Source organism: Centroberyx gerrardi, chromosome 12 (assembly GCF_048128805.1).
Source record: "Centroberyx gerrardi isolate f3 chromosome 12, fCenGer3.hap1.cur.20231027, whole genome shotgun sequence".
NCBI classification, from domain to species: Eukaryota; Metazoa; Chordata; class Actinopteri; order Beryciformes; family Berycidae; genus Centroberyx; species Centroberyx gerrardi.
In genome coordinates this window covers 19239123-19260997 of record NC_136008.1, presented here as the reverse complement: position 1 = coordinate 19260997, position 21875 = coordinate 19239123, and the positions used below count along the sequence as shown (strand labels likewise).

Sequence of the window (21875 nt, the reverse complement as noted above, 5' to 3'; positions counted from 1 at the left end):
CCAGCCAGACGAACAAAAAGGTCAGGGCACACACACACACACACACACACACACAGAGAGCCACTACCAACCAGCATCCAGCAAATAAATCTCATCTGAGCATCTACTTAACAGAAAACGACGTGAACAGACCCCGGGGTTGATAAAACAGTATCATATTGTTACTGTTTGTGCCATTACGGCAGAGACAGTTTACTAAGTAGCACCTATGAACAGCACAGATGGATATCATCATCACTCTGTAATGGCTTCTACATGTTAATTCACAACTTTAGCTTCTCCACCACGACTCCGCCACAGAATAATGGCTAGCCTGCATCTGGTAGAGGCAGTGTAGGGCGGCGTATGAAGCATGGAGAGAAAGAGAGAGAGAGACAAAGAGAAGGACAGAGAATTAAAGAGAGAGAGAGAGAAAGAGAGAGATGGGTGGGTGGGGTGAAGGCAGTAGCATATGGTGCCACGCTGCCATAAACAAGCTTTATGAAAAGACCGGGGACATTTATTTAATCATGGAATACCTGAGGAATCGCAACGAGACACACACTTTGTCCCATTATTGTTAGCCCATAAATTTAACCGCTTTACCAGGACGAAGAACCTGGTATAGCTGCCGAAGACAACAGAGGGAAGCAAGTGAATTTATGTGTGTGTTTGTGAGATCCACTGTGTTGTAGCTAGTAGAGAGTGTGTGTTGTGGCTTCACAGACGAATAGCCATAACTGCTACACACTGGTATCTGTGCATCTGCAAACCTGGAGAACAATACACTGGTGCGATTCTGGATAGTCTCTGGTAGAGAACACACACATCCAGTCTTCTCTGTTTATTTTCCGTCTATCACTCCCTTCCTCTCGCTTTATGCTTTTCGCTCTAGCCGTCTCTCTTCATGCATAAACATTTGTGCTTTTACCTCTCCTCGCCCTCATTCTCTAACAAATAGTCTCTCAAAGCCAGTGTAAAGAATTAAAACATTGATTAGTGGCTCGACCTCCCAGGTCCAACCAAATAATATCAGAAAATAACAAGGCGGGTGTAACGGCCCCCCGAGGAAACACACTTCTCATTTGTATTGAATAGGAACAGCAGTGGACACTCAATAAAGCCCTGCACTGCACTGGGGTCACTTCAAAATCACACACATACAAACACACACATGCACGCTCACACACTCACACTTGAAAAGTCACGGACACACATATATAAACACAGTTGCACTTGTATGCAGGCATGAACACATACACACAAACATAGCCATGTCTGCACACAAGCATGCACTTGCACATAGGCCTACGCACAAACACACACAAATATACACACAGCTGTATTTGCAAATTCACACACACAGACATAGCCGTTCTGGCGCACACACACACACACACAGAGACACAGTCATGCTAGCACAAATGCATACACAGAAAGACACCCACGCACACACATACAAACACAAAAACATAGTCGTGCTTGCACACAAGCATGTACACACACACACACACACACACAGCGCTGGGTCAGGGGGACAGCGGTAGCTCAGAGCCAGCTGTGACCTGCCGGTCCAGGTGCTCAGGAAAACCGCTGTTAACGGCCACGATTGATGATCTAATCAAACTGTCACCACGGCGATCCATGGCGGGGAGGGGGGTGAGGAGTGGGGGTTGGGGGGGAGTGGGTGAGGGGGTGTGTGGGGGGTGGGGAGGGGGTATCCAGGAGGCCTCGTGCATGCTTACCGTTAGCCCAAATTGAGAGTGACAGTCTCAATAGTGAAAAGGCCTCTTTTTTCCCCCCCTAAGTAATGGAGGAAACAACTCCAGCGGTCTTCCGGAGGATGTCACATAATCAAGGGAGCGCCTTTTTCCTCCCCAACCTCCCCTCCCATATCATCTCAGCTCAGGAGGTTGAGGGGGGCAGGGGGTGGGGGTGGGCTTTGGACATGGGGAGATGATGTGGTACAGGGCTGGACCGGAGGCCACCGCAGAGCTGATTATGATGATTTGTCTGTTGTTGGGCCCTGAACGCACATACACTGTACTCATGTCACAAACCCCAAAAAGACAAAGGTGAGGCCTCATGGATCCACAACTGATAAGATCAGGGGCCCATATGGGAAGATTCTTGTTGATTTGGTAATGAACTGTGAAACTGTCTACACTGCACATGGGGAAATCATAGTGATGAGAGTGAAACCTGTGATCACAATAGCCATTGTTATACACTCTCTAACTGGGATCATTTCTAGTCAATTATATTACAGTGAATTTAAACTATTCCACATTTTGCTGGGGACTCCCTGGAACCTGCTCAAGGACCCTTGGGTGGTCCCCAGACCCCACTTTGAGAACCACTGCCCTAAACTATGCTGAATAAGCCCCATACTCTGATGTTCACACATGCCTCTAAACACACATGCACATTAGATACTTGGACATACAAAAATGCATGCTGTACACAACACAGATAGCCATAAGCAATAAGCCACGAGAGGCTGTGGTTTACACCAGTGGTTCTCAAAGTGGGGTCGGGGGACCACCAGGGGTTTCCAGGGGGTCTCCTTCAAAATGAGGACTAGTTTAATTTTACAATAATTTAAGACACTAGATATTATCCCAGGTAGAGACTGTAGACATAAATCTGTTGTAATCATAGGTTGACAGTTCTACAATTCAATACTAAATAAATAGATAAAACCTTATCAAATGGGGGTCCAAGGTCTAATGTGTGTCTATTTGGGGGGCTGTGACAAGAAAATGAGAAGAAATCTTTAATTTATGAACTAGTAATAATTAGATCTTATTTTTCCACCTAGCAATTTAGTTCTTCAAACACTTGCTAAACAACATGGTAGCGGAGTGACAACTAAGTAATCGATTTGAGTGTGGATTTTCGGCTAGCGCATGAATATTTAATGTAATGTGGTCACAGGCGAGTGTTTATATATTAGAATATCATATCATTAATGTATGAAATAACTGCATGGTGTCAAAGGTGTGTTTTTAACAATTGTGTTAAAATCAATTAAAATTGTGTTTTACAATGGCTTGCAATGTAACTTTTCTAAAACAATCCATTTTAGAAAACAAACCTTACCAAGACTGGCAGTAATAATGAACATTTTGACAGCAGAGCCAGTATACGCATGATAATCCCTCTCCATACATGGTACTACACCATATTATGGTTAGATGCTGTGTAGCTGAATGGTAAATATGAAAAACAACATTTCACTATCAAGTCAACATCAAAAAGCGATGAATTATTAAGCTGCCTATATATAACCAAAAAGCCAAAAGTTCAGGAAGTTGTCCAACTTAATATTGGCCCTGTTGATCGGTGCCTGTTCTGCTCTGTGTGTGTTAATCACCTTCTCCAGGATATATCCACGACTGCCGCTCGCCCTTCCAGCTCGCATTAATTTAATCGCTGCTCGGCTAATTCATTGATTCATTGGTTCATTAGTGATGCCTGGCAACATCCATTTCTGCCATGACAGTCTGATGTTTCAATAGAGAAGAAAAACAGGCTGGCAACAGCCCAGTTTCCCCACGATCCCAGTGTGCATAATGTCCAACCGCTGTCAACAGTTAGCCACACAATTGTGTCACTGTATAAGTGCCCAGGTTTTGTGCCGTAGGATGTGAAATGAATATGAAGGTGAATCGAGCACATTCTCCATTCTCCTCTGGTTGAGTAATGTCACTTGAATTTCAGCGGTGGGTGACATCATTCTTAGATGGAGAAAAGTTCAGAAGCTGGACGAATGGTTGCAGCTGCACTGCAGAGGTGAGGTAGACGCTGTTATCAAAAGACAAACTACTGCTGCTCATCTATCCCACAAGTCAAGGTCGCGCTGCTCTGACATGACGAGTGGCTACCAACTCTGGGACTGGCTGTCGGCCGCTAACAAACATTATTATTAGTAATAGGATATGATAGGACCCCGCTGCACCCTGCGACTAAGGAGCTTGATGTTACAGCTACTGACACCAACACAGAACCTGGAGAGGACTACTGATGTAGGATCACTGGCCAAGTCACATGACTATCACCAAGCTGAGAAGTACACCGGCCCAAACCCTTCTACTGAAAGACACAGGCCCACATTCATAACTGCATTTTGCCACAGTTGCTGCTAGTAGGCAGTAGTAGTACTGTGCTTTAGCTAAGGATGAGTAAGACCACACGGGTGGAGATTTTAGCATAAAAGTGTGTCAGCTTTTCAGAGAACCAACATGCCCCCCTAACCCCCCCACCCACAAACACACACACACACACTCACACACAATTCTGCACCATATGCCCATGACAAGTGCATAAAAACCGTTCCCAAGCGATGGCACAGGCCAACCCATAAAAACTTAATGCACCTAATTTTCCAGTAATCAAACTTTTATAGACTGCGATGGCTTTTAAACTAACAAATTTTAATTATCGCTTAATTTTAACAGCAATATTAACGCGATCCCTCATTCTGCGAGTGTTCATTCTCCATGAAATATTGAGTAGGGTAAACAGCGAGGCGCTGTCCGCTGGCTCCCGTTTAAACAAGCAGGCAGCAAACACAAAGGTGAGCTAGGGGTCGCTGAGGCCTCACCAGCACAATGCAGCGGCTACGGGAATCGCACAGACCTCTGGGAAATGGAGCTTCATGACTGGAGGCAGAAACAAGCAAACAAAACCAGTCCGCTGTTGTTGCACAAAGATTACTGCACAGGTCATTGATTGTTGGTGTATGTTGGTCCCACATTCAGCAGTTATAATGTCGTCCTGCCTTAACACCAGACACAAGTTCACTGTATGTAATATTAAGACTCTCATGGGCTTTGATTTGACTTGGGGCAGGTTGGTTTGATCCAGTTACTGGCAGGACACAACAACACAACACAACTACCACAGCGTCCAAGAGCAATTATTACAATCAAGGAAGTAGTGGAGAGTAAACCTACCCAAACTCAGCTTACTGCCTCTTTAGGCTAAATTAAATCTTTATGATTTAAATTCACTGCATCCATCATAGTAAGTGATATCAAACTGATTAAAGTTATAAGAAGATAGCGTCTTTTAAGAGAAAAAAATAAATATACATAAATCAATGCTTTTCTTTGAATATAATTGAATCTTGTTCATACTGCTAGTTGTTTTCCTTATGATAATGACTGACTTGTGGTCACAGTTTACCCACCTTTTTATTTACCACTACATCACTCGATACAATGTAATGTACATGCAGGGCATGAAACTACACTTTCTCATCAACAGAGCACGGTGGCAAGTGAGGGATTCATACATTCACCAGTCAATTAGTTTTTAGAACAGAAAAACCTTGATTAAATACAGGCTACCTGGCTACCTTACAACACGGCTGGCAGAAGTGACAGAATTTTGAAAGCCAAGTTTTAGCAGCATCTGTCTGGTGTCTGCTGTTCATGTCAGGCCTTGTGTATACGCTTCAAGTTATAATCCACCACTGTTTCATAGAAATACATGTTTGCTTTGCTACTCTCTATTGCTGATTGATATAACACAATAGTGACTCAACCTATAGCCATTTCATGAAAGATTTACATTTGCTGTTCTGAACACCCGGTGCCTTGTAGCGCTTTCCTGGGAAAAATCCTCTGGCGCACAGGAAGTGATGCGTTTTATATTTAATACATTGAATAAATAGAAGAAAAGAACTGGGTAGCTAGCATGAGCAGCAATAGCCACCATGGCTGAACAGACAAAGAAAAGAGCGCCACCGACAGAAACTCAAACTTCATCAACAGAAGATTGAAGGAAAAAGACGTCACAGTACTGGACACACTGTTTGATTGACAGGTGATGTCTAATGTTCCGCTTAGCACCAAAGATGGAGACAAAATTTAAAAAAAAATAAAACAAGAAACCCAGATTACCATTTTTACTTAAACAAGGATGTGACTTTTCTTTTTTTTTCTTTCTCCAGGATTCAGGAGATATTTCGACACTCACCTCCCAGGGTTACTGGGAAACAGAGTTACTGTCTTAAAGTTACTGTTTTCTTGCTTTTCTGTGCTGCTGATCTCATCCCTGCTTACAGTACCACTGCAGCAGCACTGGATAACGTTATTGACTGCTGCACTTGGGTGGCTGAAAACTAGGCCTTACCACCCAACACCAAGCCAGAAAGACAAAGTGCTGACACAGGCAGATAAGGGAAGGAAGAAAGAGAAAGATTAAAGAGCAGATTCATTATCAATAATTAAGGGAAAGGATTTATTCTAATGAATTAGGGGTTGTCTTTATCTACTCTTTATCTCCCCATCACACTACTCACTCTCTCTCTCGCTCCCTCACTCTCTCTCTCTCTCTCTCTCTCTCTCTCTCACACACACACACACACACACACACACATACTGGCTCGTGGTTTTTGTGTGACTTGACCCCTGCCTGCTCTGTGTGGTCCATATTGCCACCATGCTGGCTCCAGGCGGGGCTCTTCCGCCCCCGCTCCCCCCGTCCAGCCTGGACGGTCCCGGCCCACAGCGCCGGGGCAATATGGCCGCACCGCACGGCATGCTGGGCCGCGGCTACGAGCCCAGAGCCCGGCACTGCCAAGCCAGATGCCCGCTCAGCCGCCCTCGGCCCCTGGCACAGCCAAGCAACCAACCACAGCAATGTATGTATCAATGTGGTCACGTGGAAAAGCATGTGCACAAATGCAAAAATAAACACAGCGCACTATGTAAACCAGGGTTAGACTGATATATCCCTTTACTGATATATCAGGACGATATTTTCTTTAAAATCAGGTATCAGTCAGTGTCGTCCACCTCTGATATGATGGATATGATGCTGGATTGATTACATATTTATTGTATAAATGATCAATACTACACTGGTTGAAAATGCTCAAAATTAAAGATACTGAATATCAACACAAAATATTGTCTATCGGCAGCTTCAATCCAAAAAAACTGCCTGTATCGGCCTTTAAAAATCGGTCAGTCTCTAATATATGTATACTATACGCCACTATAGCCATGTAGTAACAGATGCTGTGAATATCCCTGTCTTCATTCTGTGAGTCATCACACCTGCGCTGCATGCATCACGCTAGCTATTTCTGGGTCTGTGTTCATGCCTTTTCACCTGGTTTTCTGTTTTTTTCTTCCGAGGGAATTTAGCAGCCGCTTACTGGCCTCAGAGATAATGCCATCTTTATACTGTACAATAACCAGCAAGCGCACTGAGGTTTAACTCCATCAAACTTCTACCAAACCGTGTGCAGAATTTGATAATTTGACATCTCCAAAACAGTCAAAACATTCTCTCCGAGCTGCATGCATCATCCATTTTCCTACTTAAATAAATATATCTTTCTCCTGGGTTGTCAGCACGCCCGTTTCAAGAGTGATGAGTGTATTAGTTCAAGCAGTTTATTATTACAAGCGTGAAAATGGGAGGCATTTTAACAATTACCTATAAAAACAGGTACGTGAGACAGGTCAGTCGTCTTTCGGCGCCCCATTTTGAAAGAACTAATTACATCCAATTGAGGCAAGGTCACAGCTGTCAATCATGCTCACAAGCCACTCCCTTGTTATTAAACTGTTGGTTTAGGTGGCTGCAGACTCACCATATCAGCGGTGAACACACACACACACACACACACACACACACACACACACACACACACACACACACACACACAAACCAAGATTATAGTAAACTAAAACTAAGATGTAAACTAGGTGATAAAAACATTGCTGTAAACTGAAACAGAAATAAAACTGAGGCTTTGTGAAAAAAAAACTAAAACTGAACTATAACTATCTGAAACTGCCTAAAATCAAAATATACATGAAAAGGTTTTAGTTAACACTAACTAGGCTAAATGGTTTGAATTAAGATTTTTGTTGAGTCTGCTAGTGGATTTCACAATGACAGCAGATGCAGTTGGGACCACAACACAATACAATACAATCTTTAAGGGGATAAGGGAGTATTGATTAATTCATGTAAACACATTTAAAAAAATAATTTGATTTCTTGTTTGTATTACACAGCACCTGTTGCATACACACACAAAATACCCGTTTTGAACTTCTATTATTATATCTTCAGAAAACTATAACTGAAACTGCATAAAAATGTAACTAAAAACTAAACAACTGTAAAAAAATAAATAAAATGAAAATGAAAAAAATAATAGACAATAAAACTACCAGACCCACACTGACAACGAACTTGAGTGAAGTGATATGCTATTTATTATTCGTTACTGATTTCAAAAATAACATGAGTCCTTATTATTCCCTTGGTGCAGCAATTCGTTACACTACTTGTTTTACTATATTACTTCACCATCACACCCCCAAAATTGGTGGCTGCATCCTGTCTTCCTTCTAAAATCAGGATAAGTCAGTTTCCTCTTCTGTTAATGATAGGGAAACTGACAATAATGATAATTCAACTTCAAACTGATATTTCGAGGGGGTGATAACAAAAGTAACAACTTATTTTTATGATTGGTCACTGTAATATTGTTATTGAAATTGAAGTAATTTGTTGCACAATTTGTTACTGGAAAAAGTGATAATATCACTGTAAGGTGTTACTATCCAACACTATAAAACACACACACACATTTGTATTACTATACTTTACTATTGCTTTACTATTACTATACTAAATTAATTCCCTAACCCCAAACCTTTACCTAACCTAAACCTAATCCTAATCTTAACCCTAAACCCAAACCCTAAAATAGTCCCTTAAATAAGTGAGGAGTGGCAAAATATCCTCACATTGGAGGATTTTCCTCATCTTTCTATCCTTGTGAGGACATGTGGTCCTCATAAGTATAGAAATACAAGAAAACACACATACACACACACACACAGAGGCAGACAAAGGACAGAAAGCCCTTAACTCCCCTCTGTGCCTGCAGTGAGGAGTGGTGGTGTGACTGAGACGAAGACCCAGTTGTGTCACTTTATAACAGTTCAGCTCTCTTCCTCCCTCTCTCTCCCTCTCTCTCTCTCTCTCTCTCTCTCAGAACCTGTCACATAGTTGGAGTGTGTAATCTCGCCCGTCCCCTCCTCTTCCTCTTCCTCCTCTCCCCTCCGTCCTCTCCTCCACTGGGGCTAGACTGATATATGGGGCCGATATTGGCCTTTTAATTAAAAATCAGATATGGTCCAGTCAGTATCATCTACCTCTGATATGATGGATTTGATGCAGCTTGACTAATTACATATTTATTGCAGAATTGATCAATACACTGTGATTGGATTCAAAGTATTCATGAATACGCTTCATTATGCTTATACTTATCCTGGGATTCAATGGAGAGTTTTAGTGTCCCAAGGTTTACACTGCTACAGAAGCTTTTCCATGGTGACAAGAATGAAATTTGGGTGGGAAACACTGAATATTTGTAATTTTCTGGCATGGAAATGATCACATTTAAATAAATGGAATATCAGCACCGAAAACAGCTTTGATTCAAAAGTGTCAGTATCAGCCTTCAGAAGCCCATATCGGTCGGACCCCATCCTCCTCACACGTACCCGCCCAAAATAACCCGGCGTTCCGAGGCCCCAGACGGACTTGGCTAAGTGGAGCCTGGCGTTACCTACGGCTAGTCAGGTCTCTTCCTCCTCCTCCTCCCGCTCCTCCTCCTCCTCCTCTCTTCCTTTGACTAACAGATCTCCCCAGTGTTCTAAAAATACCAGGTGAACAGGGCCGTAGAGATGGTGATGAAACTGCCTCTCTGACACTGTCCCACTGCAATCCATCTCTCCGCCGCCTGCCAGCCAGCATATGTTTGCAATTGGCTCCCCCCAGCACCCTCCCCACCCCCCCCTCTGGTCCCCAGTTGCCGGTCCAGACTCCCCCCCCCCCACCTCCCCATCCCTCTCTCTTTCTCTCTATTTCCCTCTCTCTCTCGCTCTCTCTCTCTCTCTCTCTCTCTCTCTCTCTCTCTCTCCCTGCTACCGTCCTAGTCTCCAGGTCTGGGCTTTCAAAACCGGTGCAGTTATCAATCACCGAGCAAGCACTGTCACATCGGACCAAACCCACTGGTATACACACACACACAAACACACACACACATACATAGGTACATCCATACATATATACATGCACACTATTCATTTTTCCTCCATTTCTTTCTTTCTTTCTTTTTTCTTTCGTCTTCTCCCTCTCTGCCCGTCTCTTTGTCATCCCACCTCTCTCCCTCCTCTTCCTCCTCCTCCTCCTCTCTTTCCTCCTCCGTCCTCCGTCCTCTGCCTCCTCTCTTACACTTGCCCAAATTTGTTCCACTTAATAAGCCCTCCCCAATGACCTTGTGCTAATTAAGCTGCACTGTGTTGGAAATATGATGGTTAATTAATGATGAGATAAATTCTGTCTGCAGGACTGTCAGAAAAATGATGACACCGTGTTTTACAGGTTTAAATAGAACAAACCTTGTGGCCCTCCTCCCTCTGAGTGCGTGTGTGTGTGTGTGTGTGTGTGTGTGTGTAAGTGCGTGTGCAAATGTTCATGAGTGAGTGGGAAAAAAAGAGAGTGAGGGAAAGCAAGGGATGTGAGAATGATCGTTTGATGGTGGTCTGCAGGAATGGGACTATACAGTTTGCACGTGTGTGTGTGTGTGTGTGTGTGTGTGTGTGTGTGTGTGTGTGTGTGTGTGTGTGTATGCATGCACTGAACATACTTGTGTGTATGTGTGTGTATGTGTCTGATGTAATGGTGCTATGTGGCACTATGCTTTATGGCTAAGCAGAGTGACTGGAGTTGTTTTTGGCAAAAACACACACTGAGCTAAACGCTATCAGGTAACACACAGACCTTACAGCTCCATTCATGCCCAGTCTCCCCTGTGTGTGTGTGTGTGTGTGTGTGTGTGTGTGTGTGTGTGTGTGTGTGTGTGTGTGTGTCCTCTATGACCTTGGCTTGTGTCACCACCTTCTAATACAAAAGCCACGAACACAAAAGGTCTTTGGGAGCAAACCGTGATACAAACCACATTTACCAAATGGGGGCAATTTCAAACAAAAAACGTCCGGTTGTTGCTGTGCCAAACGGAAAAAAAAGAATTTCTACAATTCATCTTGACAAAAGCAAATGTCAAGCTGTTTCTGTTCTTGTATTTTTTGTTTTTTTTCCTTTATCGATGGGATTGCACCATGTGGCCGATGGTAGCCTAGAGGTTAGAGAAGCAGGTTTGTGACTGGCAGACTGCCCCAGACTGGCTGGGAAGCTGTGTGTGGGGAGAGTGAATCTCCCTCAATACCAAAACACCTGTTGAGGTGCCGCTGAGCAAGGCACCGACCCCCAACTGCCCCACTGAAGCTGCTCAGTGACCACCAGTAGAAGACTGTGGTTGTACTGGGCAGCTCCCAGGAGTGAATGTGTGTAACTGTATGAAGGGTGTTGCTGAAAAAGAGCATGGACCTTTGTCGACTTTCCTTGACATTTAAAAAATGTGGATGAAACAGAGACTTGAAGCGGCTGTGGATGTGAGGATTTGTCTCTAATCTAATCCAGATGAACAGCTGACAGTAGGAATCCAGTTGATAATGTCTGAGAGACGGAGAGGCATCTGGTCGGGCTGCTTACTTCCATATCTGAAGCCACTTGTCATATCTAATACCACATGTTGTCAAAAGTATCAATTTGGTTGAGGAGTAATGAAAAAGCGGGTCTGTTTCTACTTTAGCGGCTCGCTTGACAGATTGAGAGGTGTTTAACGTCTCGTTTCGGCTTGTCAGCGGAGAGGGGGGCTTCACAACTTCATCTCCTCACCCTCTTTCTTTAACACACACACACACACACACACACACACACACACACACACACACACACACTGACAGCAGGGCTCTGCTTCTGATAGACAGGGCCAAGCGGGAGACATTACATGTACACAGAAACACACACACACACACACACACACACAGACAAAAATGGTAAGAGCAACATCATTCATCCTTAATTCAAGAGGGAGAGCAGAAAGTAAGATGAGGGAGGGAGCAAGATAAAGTTTGACAGAAAAAAGGCATGTAAGCAAGAGAGAGAGAGAGACAGACAGAATGAGAGAAAGCCATTTAACTCGTTAGGGGCGTATTTCAAGTTATATTTAACTTTAGTAGGGACACTTTCACTTTGCAGCATGCACACCTCCATAGTACTGTAGTGGTAGTCAACCTCCAACATCCAGAATTAATTGCCTAGCTCTCATGATAATTCCCTACAAAAAAGCTAAAATACTTACTGAAATGTTAGATCCAGGACACAGAATGGAGCAACATAACCTGAATCTAATTTTCACTTTTGTGAATCTAAATGTGCTAGAAGTAAGATTTTTATAAGTTTTTAGACGTTGGATTTTCTCGACAAGCTTTTCAAAATGAAAGTAGGGAAGTGGTGGCCATGGATGAACTCCTATGTATGTGCAGTAAATGTAAATGTTCTACCAAAGTGAAATATTGTTTGTGATACGTAGGAGTGAATGCAGTTGTGAGAATGCAGTTTACCTCGCTTTACGCTGTCCAACTCCATGTTTTCCCAGTAGGTGGGTGCTGAGGTGCTTCTTCATCACAAAGGCCCACCTACAATACAACACACACAGAGAGATATGGATTAACCAAACAGCAGTATTAAGCCATGCTATATAATATGTATGCTTGGTTCGATCAATACGGGCTTTTTGAAGGCCAATATTTTTAGATTGAAGCTGCCAACAGTTGACATTTTGTGCACATATTCAATATCTTTAAATTTGACTGTTTTCATGCCAAAACATTCCCAAAAAAATATACAGGCTTTCCCCCAGAATTGTATTCTTGTCAGGCTGGAAAAGCCTCTGAAAGTCTCATTTAGATCATCATGGGATAAAAAAAATAATACCATATTCATGCATACTTGTGTGAGGAATCCGATCAAAATGTTGCATTACAGTTAATCCAAGTTAAGGGCCTTCCATTAGCGCTACAATAAATATGTAATCAGAGATCACTTGTCAAGTTTCTGTGAGTTTCTGTAGCTGGCGCTCTTTTCTTTGTCTGTTCAGCCATGGTGGCTATCGCTGCTCATGCTAACTACCCAGTTCTTCTTCTATTTATTCCAATCAAAGCAGAAAGGTAAATCACATCACTCTGTGCTCCAGAGGATTTTTCCCAGGGAAGACCTACCAGACACTGGATGTTTAGAACAGCAAATGGAAAAGCTTTCATGAACTGGCTATAGGCTTGACATTAATTTGAATGAAAATATTGCAGATTACTTTAATTGGAAGTGCAACGCATTCTTAACTCTTATTCAAAACTAATCTCTCAAGTACAGGACAAGAGGATTATCATTTAAGACTAAAAATGGTTAACTAAATTTGGGTTAACATCTTAGCAGTCAAATACCAGAGGGACAACGGAGAGAGCCGAGGCAGAGTGCCACATGTTGTACATCAATGTGCCACACAAATATGCACACCCTCGCATAGATTCATATGCACATATATGTACTGTATGTGCAGTAGCACGCACACAGTCCAAAATACTGGGGTACCATTGCTCAACAGTGACCACAATGTCCTGACTGTGTCTAGAGCCCTGAGTTTACCGTGTCTCCTAAACAGCATGTGAAAACATAATGAATGGATGACAGGCCTAACTACTCAGACATCCAAGCCGCTTCACCAGTGTTTTCATCCCCTGGCCTTTTCATTTAGCACCCATCACTTCCCATTATTGTGCCACTGACAGACAGTGACCACATCTGAGAGCGGAGGACCGGGCTACATGAAAGAGGCCGAGGGAGTTGAACCGGCAGTCATGTGGTTGGCAGTGTCACCGCACACACCCGGGTCCTCCTCCCCGGCGCTCCTCCCCTCTCTTCTTTTCTGGTTCCGTTTTCACTTCTCCTTCTTCCAAGTAGATCTATTTTCTAGTTTTCTCCCTGGCAGTCCCGTCTGTGTCTTTCTGGGGCTTTCTGTCTAACTTTAGGAGTCGGTTTGTCATGAAGAGCATGCATAATTATTTCACCATTTATGTCACCGTGTCAGCTAGTGCTTCTCTCTCCCTCTGCCACCCCCGCCACCCCCCTCCCCCCTCCCTCACCACGTCTGGACACACACACACTTCTCCACACACGTCTCCTCCATCCCATCATGGCCCCAGAGCCACCGTCCGTCATCGGGGCCCCTGAGGCCGATGCTAACTAACACTACCATATAAATATTCAAACATGTTCCACTGTTTTGCTTTGTTATCATCACTCTACATTTTCTCAATCCTCTCGAACTCAATCCATCCATCCGTCCAGAATGTTGCCTTGGAGTTAAACTAGGAGCTAGCGCATGACTAAATCCCATATACTCCAGTGAGGGAGAATGGCAAGATCAAAACGCTGAGCGTCCCTGGCCCACTGGAGGCGCCTCTGACTGACGGCATCATCTATAAATAAACAAACAGCCTAATTAAGATAATATTTCTGAGGAAAAAAGTGTGTGTGTGTGTGTGTGTGTGGTGGGTGGGGTGGGGGTGTGTGAGGGGGGGAATTAATCAATACATTTGAGAGAAAAGCACGGCCTTGGAACACTTCACGGATGCTTGTTTAAGTCGTCGTGTTTAGACGTGGAGAAAAAAAGAGCTTGCAAACATTTCTGTTAATTATGTATTACAGCTGTCCTTCATAAACCTAATTACAGAGCGCTGAAAGGCAATGGGGGTAATTTGCATATGCGCATGAAAGACAAGACATATGCAAAATATGATTTTAATTAGCATTCTTTGATAGCAAGGGTTACAAATCAAACTGGCATGTTGTGAGATTCTCATCTCTCCCATTTTTCACTGGATTATTCTCAGCGTGGCACGAGTGCAAGACTGGCAATGCCCTGTGGAGGCCCCTGGCACAGGCCTCCCGTATGGACACACACACACACACACGCGCGCACAGACACACACAAATGGTAATGCACGCATACAAAAACGCCAAAAATATCCATCAGTATCAACACACATACACATAAGCACATGCAAATGATAATGTTAAGAGACAAAAATGCAGACATCCACCATACACACAACCACACACAAATGCACATACAATGCACTAACACAAAAATACAGACATCCACCAATATTCTCTCTCTCTCTCTCTCTCTCTCTCTCTCTCTCTCTCTCTCTCTCTCTCTCTCTCTCTCTCTCTCTCTCTCTCTCTCTCTCTCTCTCTCTCTCTCTCTCTCTCTCTCTCTCTCTCTCTCTCTCTCTCTCTCTCTCTCTCTCTCTCTCTCTCTCAGACACACACACACACACCCAGATCACATATCTAAATGTTAAAGGGGCAGATCCATTTGTTTAAGGCAGTGTGTAATCAGCCCCCTGCCCTCGGTGTGTGTGCAGCCTCTGCCATCCAGGTCAGGGCCTCAGCTCGTCCTCCCGCTGCCTTGGGCTGCATCATCAGCCCGAACCATCACAGCCTTGATGGTTATTGTTACAAAGGGATACTTTAACATGCCATTCATCCATATCAATTCTCTTCCCCCCCATGAATTGAACTAATAAGGCTGTGCCTCTGCCCTCCAGGGAGGCTCATAATATCCATTGCTGATAAAAAAAGAAACAGAAAAAAAAAAAAAAAAAGACGGAGGCTCTGGCGTTTCACGTTCGACTTTCCCTTCAGACTAATCGGCGCGCCACAGCTCGTTAGGTCCGTGACGTGCCGGAGCTTTACCGATAAGCAGGGGAGACACGGCTCAATTACCCACAGTTACAATCTTTCTCCCTCTCTTCCCTCCCGCCGCCTGACGATGAAGAGATAACATGTCAATATTTGATACAAACAACTTCATTTGCCTAATGGTGTTCCTGGATAGACCCATCTACAGATCCGGAAGGGATGGGAGATCTAAGGAAAGGCCTGGAGCAACGCTCGGCTTAGACACAACCCACCCCCCCACTCCCACCCCCCGATCTCCAGAGCTGTACACAAAGCATGCTGGGATGGAGACGTGTCAGACATGACATACTTTGCCAACTTTTGCTTGTGTTACTTCAGCTGCTTTCTTAAGATTTCTTACGAGACAAGAAGAGCAGGTGGACAAAGGTATGTGCATACTATTATATCTGATTTTTCAACATCTGGCTTGTCTTCGCTGTGGTGGTACTAGACAAAAGTTGGGAATATTAAACTTTTGTCACCATTTCCCATCATTGTCCCATTGAAAACAACGAACATCCGGTTTGCAGCCTACCGCATACTGCCGCAATGTGAGCCCAACATAAGAAAAGCTAAGAGCCGAAAAATGGAGCTAAAGTCGAACAAACTTCTGTATTGTAAATTGACAAAAAGGTAACCGAGGAACCATTAGGCAAGAATGAGAGAGGTACCAGATGTGGGAAGCACTCAACCCTCGCCAAGTGAAGCCGCGGAAACCTGGGAGAGAAGAGGGGCTCCGGTGGGGGAAAGATGAGAGGGAGGTGGGGATGAGCTCTGAAGCTATGGGGCTACGCTTCAGCTCCCTTTGAGGAGACGCACACATACACACACACACTGCAGTGGTCCGCCGGGCCCCAAAGAAATGAGTGTGTGCGGGCTCATCCAGCCTCCTGTGCCAGTCCTAATGATGGCCTCCACCTGCTGCTTTAATGTCACAGCTGGAGCGCCCTCCATCCCTCACTGACTCTGACTGCCATCAGCAGCAGGTAGCTCCCCTCTGCATCCTCCTCCCTCCATCTCCTCTCCCATCTCTCCTTGCAGCACCTCCCTTCATCTCCCTTCACTTCCATCTTCAATTTCTCCCACCAGTCAGCTCTATAGCGCCTCCTCCCCTACAGCTTTCCCTGCTATACCTCCCCTCACCTCCTCTCCTCCGCCTTCATCTGCCCTTTTTCTGTCATTTCCCTCCTTCTTTCCTGTCTATCCCTCAGTGACTCTGCCTGCAGTCAACAGCAGGTCACTCTCCTCCTCATCCTCATCTGTCTCTGTTTTCTCTTCATTCAAGTTTTGTCCAACGCACAAACAATGATTGGTTGACAAGTGAGTGAGGTGGAATTTTTTGAAGAGAGATTAGGATAGGAGGTCTGTCACTGCTGGCACCGCTTTGATTCAATCTCCTCCAAACTTCCGTATGCAGCCATTCTCATAGTAGTCAAGTGCAAGTAGACAGGATCATCATTCCATTGTAGGCTACACTGTAACGGTCCTAAAATAGTTCTGTGAGTCGTCACTAAAGGCCATATCTGCTCCAGAGCCATCAAAACCAGGCTGCACCCCAACCAGCATATCAAATCAACATCTGCAAGATCCCCATAGCCTATATGAAACAGAAAGGCGCTACATGCAGCATTTTAACATCCATAGATCAAATCTGCTGAATTGCTTTACGGCACAAAGGGAGATTGTTTTACAGTACAAAACAGGAAGAGGACGCTGTTCTTCCAGCCCAAACGGAGGTATACTCAGTTTCTGGAAATGATGGAGATGGAGAAAATAGTGAAAGGCTGATGTTTATTCTCTTCAGTAAAGTGAAGTGAAGGAAGAAGCAATGGGTTTAAGGAAAGGAAAAACATTAGCACTAATAATACCACTGGTGTGAGATAGAGGCTACCAATCATCTCGACCGTCATCTCATTTATTTTCTGTAATTATACCAAGGTGTCACAATTAATTTGACAATGATATGTTGATGTTGAAAAATGATACACATTGCACCTTTAATATCTTCTTATAATATAAGAAAATGCGTCCACAATGTATATTTGCCATAGCAGTGGTATGGTAAATCCATAGCATAAAGAACCCTTTGCAATGCCACAACTAATTCACTCTTCTGAGTAAACATAATCTGTTTTCTTCCTTGTTTATTTTTTTATAAGCCCATCCTGGAGAGCTGGAAACCTGGAGGTAAGTTGACATGTCTAATCTGAGAGGCTTTGACAGGCAGGTGAACTGACAGAAGAACAGAAACCAACACTTGGCTGACAGCAACCCCGGAGCGCCGAGACAGCTGCCGACATGTTAGACAGACAGATAGACAGACAGGAAAAAGAAGTCGAAAGATAAGACATTTATTGACAGACAGACCGACGGACTTCCTGACAGAGAGACAGACAGGCAGACATAAAGAATAAGAATTGAGAAAGAAAGGATTCTGCTGAGTTTACTTGCTGAGTTTACCGGATGTTCTACAAGCAGGTGTCTATAAGACTGGATGGGGAGATCTAAATGCGTTGTCAGTCTCGCAGATGTAGAGTTAGAAAGCGATGGAAAGACGGAGAAAGAAGAAGCCACAAGAGAGAAAGAGGGGAAAGAAGGAGATATGAAAAGTCATGATATAGCGTCTAGATAAGTCAGAGTGAATGTGAACTAGGCAGAGAGGAGGAGGCAGAGGCAGTTTGCAGCGCTGTCGCTCTGTTTGACGGAAGTAAGGGGCGACTTCGCATCAATATTGCTCGGGCTTCTAAGAGATCCGCTTATGGAAACATCCCATAATGTAACAGATATTGGGGGGAAATAAATAAATAAAACGTCCAAATTGATTTTTTTATGCCCGTGCCGGAGCGAAGTAAGCACTTGATCTATTCTAAGATGATCTTGATAAAAATAAAAGAGAGGCAAAGTGTTTCTCTGACGACCGATCAACGTCAAGGCTCTCAACGAAACAGACACCTCTCACTTAGGATGCCACCGCTGTCGTGTACGGACGTGCGTGTGCGTGTGTGTGTCCTCTAGTCTTAGAGGAGGTACATAAAAAGCTCACTCTGCCTCTCCAAAGGGGTTTTTGGATCATCTGCTGAGGCAGGTGATGGGGCTTGACGGATTGATTGAGGCGACGTTCTCATCGACAGTGGCAGCGCCCCATAGAGTTCCCAGCTCCAGTGCACACCGTTCCATTAAAGGATCATTTAGAGGGAGAGCAAGTTCCACCTGCACTTATGCAGAGCACACCCTAATGTGAGATGAAACAGACATTTTCAAGCTAGGGGAAGGGGCGGGGGGGGAGAGAGAGGAAGGAAAAAAAAATATAATAATGAAAAATAAAAATTCAGTCCCTTCCCGACAGCGCATTTCCATCTTCAAGAGAACGCCGATTGATGAAGTAATCTATTATTGATATCATCATCGTTATGCGCCGATGGCAGTTTCAATGTTACGGAGCCCCCAGCTCTGAGCGTCATAGCACTGTTTGCATATTATGCTACTCAGCTTCATTATATTTTCTAATTAACTGCTTTAATTTGGGATTTAAATCCTTAAAAAAAGGGGAGAAACTTGAAAATGCTGAACAAGAAGGAAGAATATTGTATTTGGTGTCAAGATGAAAGGAGAGGTGTACAAAGAACAAGGTACAGACAGTTGCACAAGTGGCTAAAGCACTTTTCAAAACAGATCCGCAAAAGCAGGCATATTTTGTAGAATCAGCACAAACAAGCTTCACTTTTATGGATAGCAAAACGGAGGAAACACTATTTGCTGTGAAGACAGAATACATACTGAGAATCATTTCCAATGAAATACATAACATACAAAAATACTGTTGTGGAATGGGGGTAAAAAAGCCTCATTTTACACAAGAAAACCAAATGAATCAAAAATGCTGGTTGTTAAAGGCTGTTAGCTTCTCTTGCTAATGTATCTCTCTCTCCTTCCTTCTTTCCCTTCCTCTCTGCAGTGCAGTTAAAGATATGAAAAATATATGTGCTTTTTCCCCTCTCCTTTCCACCGCGCCGTGTTAAATCATTAAAGAGAAGTCCTGCTCATTATCTCTCTAAACAAAACTTCTCTTAAACCAAATAAATCACCGTTGCGCGGCGCAGCTAACAGCCGTGAAGGGATAAATTACAAAGCGCCTCACTGGCAGCGCTGGTATTTTAAAAAGCTTGCTGCACAATTTCTATGATGTGCAGTAATTTGTAATGCAGGTTTTCTTATGTTTATAAGGTCTCTTCAGGTGTGTATGCTGTATGCTGGGAGAAGAGGTGAAGGGTGGTGAGTAAAAAGAAAGAAATAAACTTATTTGTGCTCTTTGTAGTTTCAATATTATTAAGCTTGTTTCTGGAATAAATGTAACACTAAGCAAAATTATTTCACATCCCTGAATGTCTTTTTCAAAAGTTGGTAATTTTGCTTGGATGCGTAACAGGCAAGTTAGGGTTCAACCGATATTGGTTTTTGAAGGCCGATAGAGAAACTGATATATTTGGATTGATCCTGCCAATAGCTGATATTGTGTGCAGACAATATCTTTAAATGTGTCCATTTCTATGGCCAAAAAATAACTCAATACGTTTATTCAGTGTTTATCCCAGAACTTTATTCCTGTTAGGGTGGAAAAGCCTCTGAAACAGCATTCAGACCATCATGGGACACTAAAACTCTCCACTGACTCTCCATACTAATGAAATTCTTTAGGTGGGTCAGCAGCTCCTTAAAGGATAAGGCTGGTGTTTTTTAATGCATTGCTTACTGTCAACAAATCCTATGAAAACAACAAAATCAACAATGCGTTTGCTCTACTCCCGTTACTTTCTGACTTCCCACGTACCGTTTTTAGCCGTCAACCCGGAAGTCATTGGCTCCAATTGTAAGCTAAAAACCTTGAAATACAGCTCACAAAGACATAGTGTCAATTTTAAAAATCGCTAACTGTTACCACGAAAAGTCAGGCTGTTGTAGTTATTACCAAATCAAATTCAAATGGGAACAAATTCTTCATTATGCCGGGGACTATTTTCGGTGCTACGGAACTACTTTCCTGAGATGGCAAAGTGTTTACAGCCGGCTTATTAAGTTGTTCGAGGAAAAAGTCGGCCGGCCCGGTGCATCGTGATGATGAAATATGTTGCCCAGAGCAGCGGCATGGCTCTTTGACGTGTTTTTAATCGTTTTTTTAATACAGTGGAGTTCTATGGCTGCTGGGACATGGCTGCATTGGGCACCGGCTACATGGACGAGACTTGTTGGCAAAACAAAATCATTGCTGATTTTGTTATTTTCATAGGATTTGTTGACGGTAAGCAATGCATTAAAAAACACCAGCCTTATCCTTTAAGGCAGAGTGAGGCAGGTTTCACTGCAGGTTTTACAGACTGTTGAGTAAAATCCTCCCACACCAGACTGGAATGATTTCTCTGGTCAGACATCTGATATAAAAATAAAAACATTCACTATGTGGTCAAGGAGGAACCCTTGCTGCCAACATATAGGCCTGAAAACTGTGTCTAGCTGACCATTGTCATTAAGGCTATACTCATTATAATAGGCAAACACACCGACAGAGCCCCAGCTTCTGTTAATTGAGGGAAAAGCCACCAGACACCCCCCCCCACCTCCATCCCCACCTTTTCACCCTCTGTGCTCCTTCTGGGACCAGGAGCCGTAGCGAGCCCCCGACCTCCCTCTGGCCCCCAGTGGGCAGATTAAACTGGGATAACAGGGCTGCACTCGGGTCCGTTTACTACCAGCAAGCCTCCCCACTGCCTCCTGGGGATAAAAACCAACAGTAGCCCTGGTGAGACCCAAAAAAACAGCCCAAACATGATTTATTCAGTCTGTTTACTGTGCACTGTATCTGCCTGTCCTCTGAGAACAAATTAAACGTATGAAAAAGAAAGGAGGGGGGAGGGAGAGGGAGAGAGATATGAAAATAAATAATAAAATCCCGAAATAAAAATAAAATACAAAAAAAAAAAAATCCAGCGGCTCGGAGTGTGTTTAATTTACAGAGAAGAAAAGGAGTATCTAAGGTCTATAAGAACAGGCTTTGTTCATGACACACCTTCACACACAGTAAGCTGTGCAGATGCATGCCAAAGACCAGATCAAAATGATGTAATTTATAAAATTGAACACATGTCCAAAACCCAAAAGCAAGGCTCTTCAAAAGAACAAAGAACGGCAGTTCTTGGAGAATCAAA

At 43.6% G+C, this 21875-nt stretch overlaps 1 protein-coding gene across 1 annotated transcript in view; it reads right to left on the bottom strand.

The window, feature by feature from the left end:
• The window catches only part of znf407 (zinc finger protein 407), a 145960-nt gene that overhangs the window by 68258 nt on the left and 55827 nt on the right, over positions 1-21875 (bottom strand). Inside the window, exon 5 of the mRNA XM_078287303.1 lies at positions 12495-12569. Coding sequence (XP_078143429.1) covers positions 12495-12569 — 75 coding nt within the window. The remainder of the gene's footprint in view (positions 1-12494; positions 12570-21875) is intronic.